General features: G+C 38.8%; 1 protein-coding gene and 2 long non-coding RNA genes across 3 annotated transcripts in view; 1 reads left to right on the top strand and 2 right to left on the bottom strand.

The window, feature by feature from the left end:
- Positions 1 to 3432, bottom strand: part of LOC138042173 (uncharacterized) — a 4780-nt gene extending 1348 nt beyond the window's left edge. Inside the window, exons 1-2 of the long non-coding RNA XR_011130947.1 lie at positions 2800 to 3432; positions 1 to 210 (exon numbers count right to left, since the gene is read on the bottom strand). The exon at positions 1 to 210 is cut by the window's left edge and continues 1348 nt beyond it. This is a non-coding gene — a long non-coding RNA (uncharacterized lncRNA). The remainder of the gene's footprint in view (positions 211 to 2799) is intronic.
- Positions 3433 to 3805: 373 nt separating this feature from the next.
- Positions 3806 to 7821, top strand: LOC138042170 (uncharacterized). Its single transcript, XR_011130944.1, has 2 exons — positions 3806 to 4078; positions 7290 to 7821. It is a non-coding gene; the product is annotated as an uncharacterized lncRNA (long non-coding RNA).
- Positions 7822 to 11716: 3895 nt separating this feature from the next.
- LOC138042133 (FK506-binding protein 59-like) overlaps positions 11717 to 12500 on the bottom strand; it is an 18583-nt gene continuing 17799 nt past the window's right edge. The window contains exon 7 of the mRNA XM_068887920.1: positions 11717 to 12214. Within this exon, the coding sequence (XP_068744021.1) occupies positions 12077 to 12214 (138 nt within the window). The 3' untranslated portion in view covers positions 11717 to 12076. The remainder of the gene's footprint in view (positions 12215 to 12500) is intronic.

Genomic DNA, 12500 nt, shown 5'->3' with positions numbered 1-12500 from the left:
AGTCGGGCTTCCAGCTAGACTTACAAGTTCCTTTGCAGTAGTGTATTGAAACATGGTCTATATAGCGGTGAACTTCCAAAAGACAGGTATTTTGTCCCAGTCGAGAAGATTGATGGCTTTAGAAAAACCTACTTCCGCTGAGTCGGCTGTATGGTCCTCCACCTCCTGGACGGCTCTATTCTCTTCCCTACGGAGTGGCCCAGTGGTGATCTTAGAAAAAAAAAACAACAAAACAAAAAGAGACCGTTTTTCTTTTCAACTGAAGCGACACTGGTTAGCTAGCCCAAAACAAAAATTTGATTATATTTTTATTTGCTTTAAAGTTAATACAGATTCTTAACAAATTCCTTGTTCCGTTTCTAACACTTTGAACTAACCCCCTTCCTAGCATAACTTCCTGTTTAATTAAAGTAAAAACTGTAAATCGCAGTTCACATTTAAGTCACTTTATAACGTTTATGGTTAAGTTTTTGTTTCTAAGACTCACAACTGTTCCTTGAAGCCTTCCTTCAAATTTCTTAATTAATCCATTCCTGCGTGGTTGTGCGGGTTCCTTGCAAATTCCTGGTTTTAGGGTTAGGGTTAGGGTCACCCTAACCCTAAAACCTTTCAAATGTTTATCCAAATCACTGTAGTGTATTTGACTACATTCACAAAATCCTAGAGGCTGTCTTTTACGTGCATTTGACTTCTTTAGTTTAAACTTAAATGAGCAGCTACCTAATGGAGAGTTAGAGTCGATGGAAAGAAATGGCGAAATTTTCGGAATTGATCCTCTACTTTGATAAAATGCAGTTGCAACTTTTTCACTTGACTATTCGCATTTCCTCTACAACAGAAACCTGAGGAATTTTTTTTAGTAAATCAAGCAGTGTTTTGATACTTGAACCTGCTGCTCTAAACTCACTCGCTGTTAAAACTGATATTTTCCATTTTCTTGCAATTTAAAATTTTTGGATTTCACGTGACGTCATAAAAATAAAAAAAAGGGATTATCAACCCTGTTGAGCTTTTAGTTTAGTTAGTTATTAACACAGCTGAAGACTTTTCTTTTGAATTTTTTTTAGGTTTGATAGGGTTTTTCGTCTTGTGATAAAGGAAGGTTGAATTCTGAGCTTTTGCGTGACACGATATTAAAATGGCGGCAGAGAATGCTGTCACGAAGATAAAAAGCGACTTATCCGCTGAGATTTCGCAATCTGAACAGTCCTTGTATGAGAATAAGTACTCATGTGGATGTTTATGAGCCTTCAGAAGACGATTACAGGCTTTTTATAACAAAACTCGATGACATATGTTTTTGTTAGCTTCCAGCTGCCATATTGGTGCCCGTCGGAGGGACTAAAACATCGCGTCCCTATACAAAGCCTTATATTCAAGTTTGAGTAAAACATTTCTTCGAATATCTCCCGCACGAAACATCGCGGAGACCTGAATCTTTGTGGGGCTGTTCAAGAGACAAAAGACAATGAAAATGAAAAGAAAATGAACTTGACTTTATTTGTTGAAAGGTTTTGATGATGGTGTGACAGTGAAAACCGCAAATAGCAACAACTGTGGGTGATCGTGGAGACCGTAAAGTTAAATTGATGCCAAAGGGCAGATTTCAAAGTGAATAGGGGTAACTCCCGTTACAAATTTTGCTTACAAACGAGATTTATCATTCGATCGATTTTCCATTAAACTTTCCAAGGTGAAACAATCGGAAATGTGTTAAGAGAGTGGCGGCTATCGCAGCTTAAGAAATATTCCCGAGTATAAATACAATACTGTGTATATTGTACATTTATTTTAGTATTGTATTTATTTATCTCAGGGACACCTGAGAGAACAGATTGCTGAAAATGCTCCCTGGTTAAATAAAGCTCATTATTATTAACTTTTCCGGTGTTTTAGCTATTGGGTCTTGTTTTTCCCTGATTGAAATCAGATAATTACCTAAGTTGATGATAGGTTGTTTCCTTTGTGTCGGAATGTCACAGTCAAAGGCCATTCTCTCCGACTGTGAACTCAGGAAAGAACTGATAGAAAAACCTGATCGACCTCAAAAATTTGACCCTTAAAAATTTGTTCGCACGTGTCTTCTTCTTCTTCTTCTTCTTCTTCTTCTTATTATTATTATTATTATTATTATTATTATTATTATTATTATTATGAGCAAATAATTGGAAAGTGGAAAGGTATGGTAATTAAGTAACTGATTCGAGCAACCTCAAAGAACGCCTGATCACCTTATTTGCTGAGAACTTGATTTCCCCAAAGTCTGATTTTGTAGTGATTTTTAAAGTGAACTCAATGCAGGTAAAGACCTACGCAGTCATCGTAGTATTGCATGGGAGACTGTTCACGCGTGTGTAAACGCACAGCGCCCCCTCACGCGCTCACGCTAGTTTTCATCCCCTACCAGTTTGCGTTGAGAATAGAAAATGAAACGGCTAATGTTATGTTCAGGCACATATCATAAGTGTTAAATCATAACTTACTCATTACGTCGTTTTTTTTAGAGGTGAACTAATAAGTTATATCAGTATACGGTTTGTTTTCAGATTGGACTTGAAAACTTTCCTTTTCAGTATGAGCAATGCAGTTAAAAGGTTGGAAACATTCAAAAGGAAATGCATTGAAAAAAAATGGCGGAAAAACATTCTCATGCTAATTTGTGATGCTATTCCTGAAGTACCTTTTAGTCTCGGCGTAATTACGCTGTTACTACTGACAAGAAGGTTACGTTTAGCCCGAAGGCTGGATTGGCTCCCCACGATTAGATTAAATTTATCGGTAAAGGTAATTACGGCTTACCGTCCATATTAAGTAGTTCTTCTTGGCTTAGTTCATCGCTTCAACAGTCTGAATAATTTCCGCGTACTGTTTTCTGCTCCGTCAGAATCTCTGAGTACATCTAGAGGTCGTCGTTCGGGCTCGAACCGTCTGGGACAATGATCACGAATGATTGGGGTTTTTGACGTTGATGCCGGAATGAGTCAAGGCTTTCATCCGAGAAACCGATCAACGTTAAACCCCCTCTTAGTTTCAAAGGAGTTCCTTCGATTCTGGACTTTGATGATGGAGACGTACGCTGGACTCATCACTTGAATACCCGATAAAACTCCAGTTTCGACGTTTGTGATCACCTTCCATCTTTTCTGAAGTTTAGGTAGTAATTGCAAACTCGATAATTGTTTCGGAATTTATAATGATCATGAGCGAGGGTACTTTACTTGACCGTAATGGGCAGATTCTCCAATGTAAAGCCGGACGCACACAAATTATGCAGCTCGGTGTTGACAAGCTCAGTTCACGAGGAGAATTATAAACATGTTTAGTACATGTGTGGCAAAAAACTGCAAACAGAACATCCTATTTTTACATACACAGGATGGGACACGTAGCATACGCAGAGAGGAAAGTCGTTACTTGGGCGAAGCAATTCAGAATACAAATTAAGCGTGACCTCCAGACATTGCGCGGACTAAATTACAGTCGTGGCCTATTAATTTTGAATTTGACATGGTAGCTCTCGTGACCTCATGTTCATCAAATCGACAGATGTATGCATGTACTGTAGTATATCGTGGGCGTGAAATCGAAAAAAAAAAAGAAACATAAAAATGATATGTGGTGTTAAATGCTAAAAATGTGGAAGACGTTCAACACCCTAGCGATCGGGAGAAGCACACAGCTTGGTCTGTTTATGATCACATCTGACGAATGACGAAATCAAGATCGGCTTATGTGAACACGACCCGTCAGATGGTCGTTCGTGACCTTATCTCAGTGCCTTATTGAGTTTCATCATCTTGCACGCACATTAATCTTTTGACTTGTTAGTAACTGCAGCGTCGTATAGACTACACTACAGAGCATTATAGACTGCACGAAAGAAAACAGGCACCGAACAAGTCATCGTCTAAAGCAAATACAAGAGGGGACAAACTTATGGTCAATCAAGATTCAAGACAGTGAAGCCTTCATTTTTCAGAACGGCCCGACTTGCATATTACGGAAAGACATATTCGGTGGTGAGGAACGTTCCCGTCTTTGAACACAAAGTTAGCCACAAAAAGTTCAAGCAGTCGAGGTATGCTTTTCTTTCTGTTTACAGTTAAGTGTTATTTAGACTTAACTGCGATTTCTTGTTTATACTTTGAAGCCGTAGGTACGCTACCCTGGATGCCAGAGGTGTTTTCTCTCCTAGAGCGACCTCTGGAAGCCAGGGTATAGGTACGCGCCCAAATAATTTTGTAACCGCCTCTTATGTAAAATAAAATCCTCAAACATAACAGTTATTGCTTCCTACCAGCGTTTACCGGAGTAGGACTGAGCATTCTGCCTATATTACAAAACGGCACAGTATATAATACACTGTAACATATTATGTTAGTAATGCAGAAAAATATCAGTTTGTCTTGTATTTTTTCTTTCTTCAAATTGACTGTAAACTTTGGAGATAATTATGATGTAATAGCACACGAAGGTATTCCAGTCCTCCAAATATAAGGCGCCGAATATCGGATTTGTCGAAAGCAAAGACCCAAAAAACGACGACCGAAGACCCACTGGTCTACAACCTTTTTTGTTTTATCAAAATGTCATCTGAGAGCGCGACAAACATCTCAGTTGGTACAACACGTGTCAAATTGTGTAACGATAGATCTAGAATACACGTGAAAGGTAGGGATATTAAAAACATGACATTTCGGCAACGACATATCATCATTGTCAAAAGTAAAAGTATTTAATAATGGTGAGAGTCGCCGAATACTTTTTACCCTCAAATTGTGTAACGCAGCCAAATTCCATGAGTGTCGAAGTGACGAAGTGAGTGAGGAGTTCAGTACATTTCCTCGTCACCAATTCTTGGTTTTCACATGACGTCATCAACATTAAAAAAAATAAGGAATTATCAATCTTTTTGAAATTTAACTTTAGTTAGTTAGTTTTTAGAACAGCTGAAGACTTATCTTTTTACAAATTTTCAGTTTGATAGGGTTTTTCTTCCTTTGATAAAGCAAAGTAGAATTTCTAAGCTTTTGCGTGACACGATATTAAAATCACGTAGGTTACGGGGCCGATTACATGAGCCGGCTGGCCCGGTTAGGAGGGCTGGCTCGTTTAGCCGAGATCCCGGCACGTCTGAGAAACACATCAAACAAGACGAACGTCTCACCACGTAGATATTTATGAGTCCTCAGAAGACGACTACAGGCTTTTTATATCAAAACTGGATGACATGTGTTTTTGTTTGCCCCTTAGAGGGACACAAACATGGTGCCTCCATACAAAGCCTTGTAAATTTGAGTAAAACATTTCTTCGACTATCTCCCGCACGAAACATCGCACAGCCCTGAATCTTTGAGAAACTGTTTGAATATTCATCTTCTTTAGTCTCTTTGATTCTTGACTTTATTTGTTGAATGGTTTTGATGATGGTGTGACAGTGAAAACCAGCAATATTACATTTGCTTATTGAGCAAATGTAAGTGAGATGACTTCAATTCCCGGCTTCAATTATCATGCTGTGTCATCCTGTGACTGTACCTATCGCTTGATGGGCACTTGATCCGTTTAACGCGGTCAACTGTGTGTGACATGCAAAGCTACATGTGAAATCTTCTACAATCAAATATAGCACATGCAATGACCCCAGGAAAATTTGTAGTTCAATATATATTGGCCTGACAATTTTGATATATGTCAAAAATGTCATACACCAAACTACACTTTTGTCTCATGCCAAAAACAAATAAAATCCTCTGTATTTTGTATCAGATCACGTTTACATTTCAAAGGCTTGTACTTTGTGGATTGGATGTCTGAGAAAGCTGTCGCATACATGTAGGTCAAAAGATGACTGTTAATGTGCCGGAGTTAGAATAATAACTTTTGTTCTAATAACACAGCTCAGATGTTTCTGCTACTTTAAGGACGGTGCCTACGAATTCAATAGTATTTTTGCCCCGTTTTATGATTATGCAGGAAATGTAGATCTTAACAAGTGTTATTGAGATCCAGAAAGAAAATACGTGGTAATCTCTCATTTTCAAAGATAATCATTGATGAATAATATCTGTAAAAAGCTATAAATTACAAAGCAATGTATGGCGTTCTTTCTCAAATGGAAGCTTAATTATCTCTGAAAAATGCACTGTTACCCACAAGTTTCTCTTTGGATACCAAAAGTACTTACTAAGATTTACTTTCTCCGGATAGTTTTAAAGCGCGTAAAAATATCACTGTATTAGTAAGCATCTCGAGATGCGCAAAACGTGTGCGCAATAACAATAGGGGGCACAGTCATTAATTAATGGAGTTCACACTGGTGTACTTAAGGTAACCCTAGACACACCTGCATGACCTTTCACTACAACAAAAACAACAACAACAACAACAACAGTCAGGAACCCATGGGCTCCTGCAACAATTTATTGGTAGTTCCATACACAGATGGCATATAAATAACATAATAACAAAAATACGAAAATCAAACTACTGTAGTAAGCCATTTGAATCAAGTTATTTAACAAAATAATCAATCAATAAAAATACTTTTAAATGTTATCCGAGGTACAGAATCAATCATATTTAAAACTCGGTTCTATTAATAAAAAAAAAAGTCCGCAATGCGTACATGTGGTGGATTAACTGTGAATAATTTAAAATCAATTATCAAAATTTGTTTTGAATTTTGTGAGGGCCGTAGCTAGTAACAGGCAAACCAAAGCTCTTGCCTCAATCGTTATTTTTCGTTTTTGTTGTCTTCTGGCGTCATAAACCGCATTCTACCATGATGGTGATGATGATGATGATAATAATATTAATGATAGAGTTAGTGTTCTTGGGCATACACATGTTTTGGGCCCTTCTCAGAGCTCATTTTAACCTTCACATAGTGACTCGGGTAAAATGAGTCTCAGTCGAGCCCAAAACATACTTGTGAGCTTAAGCACGGGCGTTTTTTAGAGGCTGACGGCAAGCGGAAGTGAGCTGTTTTCCTTTTGTCTTGTCTTCAGTAGAGATGATAAGTATAAAAATGTGGGAGACACCACTGTCCTGGCATGCGAAATGTTCTCTTCCGGTTGCCGTCTGCGTCTCAAAAACGCGTGTGCTTACGTTCCCTGTGATGCCCGCCCTCAATTATAAACTCTTAATTCTTTTATGTCATTATTATTGATTTATTATATATTATAAACATTCACAACGATAGCTGATAAAAAACAGGCCAGTGTGCAAGTAAAAACATTGGATATATACATATTTATTGAGGGACCTCTATTTTTTTTCTTCCGTAGATAACTTGAGTCTTGCCAGCTGCGATTCTGCTTTTGTGGTTGGCCACTGGTTGGCTACTTCATGGGCATTGTCTTCTGGATTGTCAAGAGGGCTAGCGAATTTTCAGAATGGAGAATCCAGGGATAACCTGGTCATCTGCGAGCGCCGTGGTACCGTTCCCGGAGACAAGGCCACTGAAGCTTTCGAGTGGCTGATTAATCATTTTTGTGAAAAGGACGATCTTGTTTTATGCCTTAACACATCAACTGCATTAAAAGCGGCAATCAAAAATGGCAGATATTGTGTTGTCAGTGATAGAGCAAACTTTGAATGCAAAAATTTTCTATAGCCGAAGAAACAAAGGAATTCATAAGGAGCGTATCAGTTGCAAGTTGTTAAAGAGAGAGGACATTCAACTCTTTGTGGAATGCTTGAGTTATATCATCTTTATTATTATGTTACTTTTCATTTTTAAGGTTATAGATTCGTAATTGAATCTTTTGTATGCAGAATAAAACAACGAATTCATAATAAATTTAAGGGATTAAACGGCTCTATGCACGGTTGTGTTGAAATTTAACTGACAGTGCCAATTAACCAAGCTTCAAGGTTGCCATTTTCTGCACCTATGGCATCGTATCAATTGCAATCCCATGTCGTTCAAAACAATTTCTCGACGATTCGGGAGAATTTAACGCCATCAGCTGTAAGCCAAGTCAAACATAATGTTTTGGCCCCAAAAACGGATTCCAACTAGTGTTATCCGTTCGTAAAATGGGCATTTCACGTGAATAGAAATCGGAATTAACATAGCTCTGAGAATAGGACTCAAAACTTTGCATCGTCGTCCCACAATTCACGATAGACTGAAAATTATCCTTATCAGAAAAAAAGTAAGTATTTTGGGTCGAAAAATCGGGCTCAAAAAATAAGCATCGTCGGTCACAATAAAAAAGGGTAGATTGTAAGAAAAAATTTGGGTCCGAAAATCGGACTCCAAATAATTAATATCCGTGGTCGTCCGCAACCCATAAATGATGGACTGAAAGAAAAATTTTGGTTCCGAAAATCGGACAAAAAAATATCCATTGTTGGCGACAATGAAAACAAGGTGCTTCATAGTAATAGCTTTAATTAGAAAAAACAAAGTAAGAATTTTGGGTCCAAAAATCGGACTTAAGTAAAACTGATTTTATCTGAGAAAAAAAAGTGAAACTGTAATACATCCTGCGGAATCCATTTAAAGTCCGCGTAAAATTGACCAAGGAGAGCGAGTTTGATTTTTAGATGAAATCATTCCGACAGAATATAGGCAATAACTTGCATTTTAAAAAGAAGTGAGCTCAAAAACATAACATATCGCCATTTTTAGCGGAATTTTCCTAAAATGGAAAAGGACGATTTAGTTTGGAACGCCTTATTGATAAACGTCATTGCGTAATTCGTATTTTTTTTAAAATCTGAACACCGTCAGGGAGTGTTCTTGATATCCAGGAAGTCAAGCAACAGAGCTTTGCATTGATCATCGCTCCAACCAAGAGTCAAACAAGTGAAAATCAATTTTTCTTCCTCTCTCAATTTTTCCCTTCTACTTTGCCATGACCTTCGCAGGGATGTTAAATTGAGTAATCTGGGTGTCAGTTTTCTTTTCTCTAATAACAAAGAGGACAACATTTCCCAGTCTCTGCCGTTTCAACATATGTGCCAGTGGCGGATCCAGACCTGGAGGTAAGGTGGGGGCCCCCTCTCAAACATTTTGGTTTTGCCCTTTCACAGTGTTGGTGTTTTATGGTGTTTTGGTGGCTTCGGTCCAAAACCAAAACTAAGGGGGGGGGGGGGGGGGAAGGCTCCCCTTGATCCGCCACTGTGTGCAAAGAAATATTCCATGTTTGGGCAACAAATTTCCTAAGCAGTTTTTCTTCGAACACATTTTACTGAAGTCTTCTCAAAAACTTGTAGAACATAACGACCACTTTGTCCAAGCAATGAGTATATAGACCTTGTTTTCTTTAAACTGCATGGGTAACCTAATCTTCTCGTTACTTCAGTTAATATATAATCTTTAACATTTTTTAACAGCTCCTCGGCCAGTGAAGATTCAGAAAGTTCCTAGTCTTTTGAGTCTTTTGAACAAAGGTGAAGATCCTGACCAGTAGATTAATTTTGCTTTTAACAAAGACGTCTGTAAGAATTGCAAGCGCCAGAGAGACACTGGGTCGAGTCTACATTGAACAACTCCATACACCTTATTCCAAAATGGCCTCCATTTAAATATTCTTTTGTTTTTATTCAAATTAGCCCTTGATGCCTCTTTCTTAAGCTTAAAATTCAAAAGAATATTTTATCTTGAACGAGGCAACAAGGGCCAATTTGTATCCGCATAAATCAGCGGCCATTTTGGAATAAGGTGTATGCGAAGATTTTCTGGGCATCTGACGATGTTAAATGCCCACCTTCAACCGACGGGCATTGGGTGGTGTGGAACAATTTTAATATATGAAAATTCCGCCAAAGCTGAAATTCATCCAATCAGATCGCTATGATAAGCAGTGCGAATTTCCATAACAAAAACAAACAGTCGCTTAATTAAAGGTGGGCCTCTAAAACCAGAAGAAGCAAAAAGCGGCGCGATTAACCAATTAGAATCCTACGAAATTTTCGTGCACCATATTCCCATAGCGCGGGAAGATTTTATAGGCCATGACTGGCTTTCTACTCATCATTAAATAGTGGAAAAGGGGGCGAGGTATCACGCGATTACCTTAGGCACTCAACTGACTTAAGAGCGCTTCACAAATGCAAAAATCTCGCCCCATTTTCTCCCATACGAAGCAAGTACATATCATTCAACTGTAACTTGTTCACACGCACTTCACGGTGCTGGTGGAGAGGTTGCTCGCAGATTATGTGCGTTTTTCATATTGGTCAGTGTTAAAGCCTAATCCCAAAAAAGCAAATAGCGCGAAAAAAGAATCGCAAATTCCCCCGAAGAGCGAAAACGGTTTTCTTCTTGGTTTTTATTTGTTTACCGAATCAAATAAATCACTAATTAAGTGCAGGACTATGTCCAAAATGAATGCAAGTCCAATTTTTACATCCAACAAGCAGTGTCCCTGTAAGTCTAAGCATTTCCTACCTATTTCTAACGAAGGAGGGTTGCGGTTATTTTTAGGTCAGGGTAAATGGAGGTAGTGCGGCCAAGCGGTTAGGACGCTTGCCTTGAGTTCCGGAGTTCCCGGGTTCAAGACTCGTTCTGACCACTCGTTGAATTTGTTCCCGGTAATCCGTGGTTCAACTTCTCGGCCGAAGTTCTTAATAGCTAAATGCTTTGCCTCCAATCAGTTGGGATTCTTAACAGTTGTTGTTGTTGTGTTCCGTCGTTTCGTTGATTGAGTTTCATTGGCCCTGAAAAGCCCTTATAGACCACTTTTATAATGGCGGCCAAATAAAGTATTCCTTTGTTTTAATACTGATAAGCCTTTCTAGCTTCGCTGTGACGAGCAAATTTCGAAAGAATGTTGGTTTTAAAATGAGGGCTGTAGGTATAATAAACATAAATACAAAATGCTGAAATGGTATATGAAATTAATGATATATGAACTGCGGATATGAAATCTAGTGAAGCTATGATCTTCGCAGTTAGGAACGCAACTTTTGCAATTGCGTAGAGAGGCTTGAAAAATTCAGGACTTTGAACCCGTGACCTCGCGATTCCGGTGCGACGCTCTAACCAACTGAGCTATGAAGCCACTGACGTCGGGAGCTGGTCATTTGTGGGTTCTAATGGTCCCGTGAGGAATGAATCAATGATGGTGACCAGCTCCCAACGTCAGTGGCTTCATAGCTCAGTTGGTTAGAGCGTCGCACCGGAATCGCGAGGTCACGGGTTCAAACCCCGTTGAAGTCCTGAATTTTTCGGGCTTCTCTACGCAATTGCAAAAATTGCGTTCCTAACTGCGAAGATCATAGCTTGACTTGACAAACACAAAAGGATGTAAAAGCGGTCGCCATTTATGAAAGTGGTCAATTACGTATTAAGTATTTATTCTTACTTGAGAAGAAGCATTTGGGGGACATTCTGCGACGTTAATTGCATGGTCTGTATCGCGTGACACGAGTGATGTTGAAGTTGCGGACATCCAATTGTTTGCAATGTAAGTGTAATAAGGCAACCGAGTCTTCTTTTTAAGCTAGATTGAAAACCAATGGATCATGAATATACATTTACATGTGCAAACGAAACTGGGTTGATTTAAAATGTAAATATTTTTTCAGAGGCCTAGTGATTAAGGACACTGTTCGACTATTATTCGCTAAAAAGTCACTTTCCATATTGGAAGACAAAACTTGGTCAAGACATTGAACTGATTCAGTTTGTCCCTTGTAACTCTGCCTGGATTAACCACAAACGGCCCTGAAACTTCTTCATATTAAGCCTAAGATTGTGTTAAGAATGAACATTTTTTAATCACGGCATTTCTCCATTGTAACTTTCGCTAACTTTGTTGTAACCTGTTATGAATAAAATGAATAAAATTGATTGCATGAAATCTTCACTGTATTCGTCTGTTTTTGCAGTTGGCGAAACCTACGCCGTATAAGCCTCTTTATTATATAGACAGGAGTGTTTTACTGGAAAATACACCACTCATGAAATCCCGAATGCCTATTTGCATCTGGTGTGCAGCACTTCCTTGCAGACCGGCTGCAACGAAACAACTAGTAGGAGTCACTTTACTGGGTTCTCTGCACTAAAATCAGTAACAGCAGGCAGGGGAGATGTATAACTTCACCAGCGTCAACGGCACTACTCAATTGACGTTTTCCGGCGTCCAAACATGGCACTAAGCGCTTTGGACAATTTTTCATCGTGTAATCTTTGCTTATTTTTTAGAATTCGAAGTTGCTCTTGCACTGCAGAATTGCATGGAGCAAGTGTCAAAGCCTGAAAGAAAAAAGAAAAAAATGTAATAATAAATAAAAACGTAAACAAAAGAAAACAGGGACAAAGCAAAGGAAACGTTGGACTAATCGTGAGTAAGACTTGAATCACCGACTTAATTCCAACAGTTATTTTGAAAACTGGCAGATATTTTAGCGCCCGTGTGCCGTGGAAGAACGTCAAGGAAAGACAAACATTGCGGAGCAGGAGAGAAAAGCGCCCATGCAATGGAATTACAAGAAGGACACAGGCAACTCTTGGTATTTGAGTGCTCTCCACAGACACTTCT

Source organism: Montipora capricornis, chromosome 3 (genome assembly GCF_036669925.1).
Source record: "Montipora capricornis isolate CH-2021 chromosome 3, ASM3666992v2, whole genome shotgun sequence".
Taxonomy (NCBI): domain Eukaryota; kingdom Metazoa; phylum Cnidaria; class Anthozoa; order Scleractinia; family Acroporidae; genus Montipora; species Montipora capricornis.
The sequence above is the reverse complement of the archived record's forward strand: the minus strand, read 5'-3'. Positions and strand labels throughout refer to the sequence as shown.